This window comes from Papilio polytes, unplaced genomic scaffold (assembly GCF_000836215.1).
Source record: "Papilio polytes unplaced genomic scaffold, Ppol_1.0 DF821067.1, whole genome shotgun sequence".
NCBI lineage: Eukaryota > Metazoa > Arthropoda > Insecta > Lepidoptera > Papilionidae > Papilio > Papilio polytes.
Window position 1 is genome coordinate 2287798 of NW_013528137.1, and position 1676 is coordinate 2289473.

The 1676-nt window shown below is 32.8% G+C and overlaps 1 protein-coding gene across 1 annotated transcript in view; it reads right to left on the reverse strand.

Annotated features, from left to right (window-relative positions):
• Positions 1–680: 680 nt before the first annotated feature.
• Positions 681–1676, reverse strand: part of LOC106109849 (chromosome transmission fidelity protein 8 homolog) — an 8209-nt gene continuing 7213 nt past the window's right edge. The window contains exon 2 of the mRNA XM_013291486.1: positions 681–1022. Coding sequence (XP_013146940.1) covers positions 701–1022 — 322 coding nt within the window. The 3' untranslated portion in view covers positions 681–700. The remainder of the gene's footprint in view (positions 1023–1676) is intronic.

Consider the following 1676-nt stretch of genomic DNA (forward strand, 5'->3'; position numbering starts at 1 on the left):
AGTTTTAGATGTTTTTGAAATTATCAGTTAATTCGTACTAAATGCCTGTTTAATTTAAGAATGTTTAAAATAATATGAAAATGTTCTTTATTGAATGTAGATTAAAAATAAAGATCAGAAAAAATATATCATTGTAAATGATACAAATGTATTGTTGTATGAAACAGGATTTATTGGAATTTAAAGATGATGTTAATGAAATATAGAAAATATATTTATGCCGATTTGTAAACTTATCGATCGGCCAATTATAAAAAAAACTACAAGATACGTTCGGACGGAATATTGTTCTTCATTGAAGATTTTATTTTTTCATGTTCGTCTGGGATAAGTGTTAATGTGTACATACCGGAATATATATTACTTAAAATAAATGTATTTCTAATAAAATTGTTTGAAATTTATTCAGTCGCGCTACTATAACACTCGAAAAGAAGAAAATCGATAATTTGTACAATATTGCCATCCCTCTTATTCTATTTGACAAAACAGTGATGCCTATAGATGACATGACAGTTGACATGCTCTCCTCACATGTCTTCATGTCATGGGCAAGGTAGACTATATAAATATCATAATTTAGGTATATTAATGCTCATAGGGTCAAATAGCCTAGTCGGTAATGTATGTCCAGACTGACATTTCAGCATAAACATTGGTCACGAAATTAAAACACCAAAAACCACGGCAAACAATTTAATTAAATTTTATCAGATACATGTGATATGATCGGCTTAGGTCTGGATTTGAATAGTAATTTCTTTTTGACGATAGCTTTAATTTTATATTGTAGCTTTCCATCAATATGTACTTTCTCAATGACCGCCATCGGTTGTTCTAATTTAACTTCCTTGCCGTTGAGTATGTGATGTCCGAGCACCAGCACGGGGTGGCGGTTCCTCTGGTAGTAGTGCAGGTCGCCGATGACCGCGGGCCCCGCCGGAGACTCTTTCTTCATTTGTACGAGACCTTGCAGCTCCACGATAGCCCATTCCGGCACACCGGAACCACTCTCCGATTCACTGAAACATGGAACTAGTTGCATGCTATTCGTATTTTTTTTAGATCACTCAGTAATATACAGCGCTAGTGTGTACATTAACTTAATCAAATTAAATAAAAAACATGTTCTACGATATTTTATATATTTCTGAGCAACGTTTTATATTTTACAAATAATTGACATCAATATAGTTATGGGCAGCTTATTGTTACAGTGCACCCAACTTATCACGGTGTGGCGCCACCGGCGCTTTAGTGTTGCCAATTAATCAAGATAATAGTGTCCATTATATTTAGTGTTCAATTACTATTGCAACAGACTTGAATGTCTGTTTAAAGACCTCTATACATTTTTAGTAGGTATGTAGGTTTTTCAGTGCAATAAAATAAAAGATAACGGTCTATCCAGTTTGATGGTAGTAATTTGCATTTTTCACCAAGTTACAGGTAAATTGGCCGGATTTTAAAGTGATAGAAATAACACCAGAAACTTATTTGCTGTACGATTATTACTGGTGTAATAACAATAGTGTAAATTTGATTTTATCAAACAATGTCTAAAAATCTGAAACAAAGAACATAAATATTTATATACGATGTAAATAACAATTAAATACAATGTAAATTACATTACTAGCTTTGGCCCGCAACTCCGTCGGCGAGAGATTTAAAAA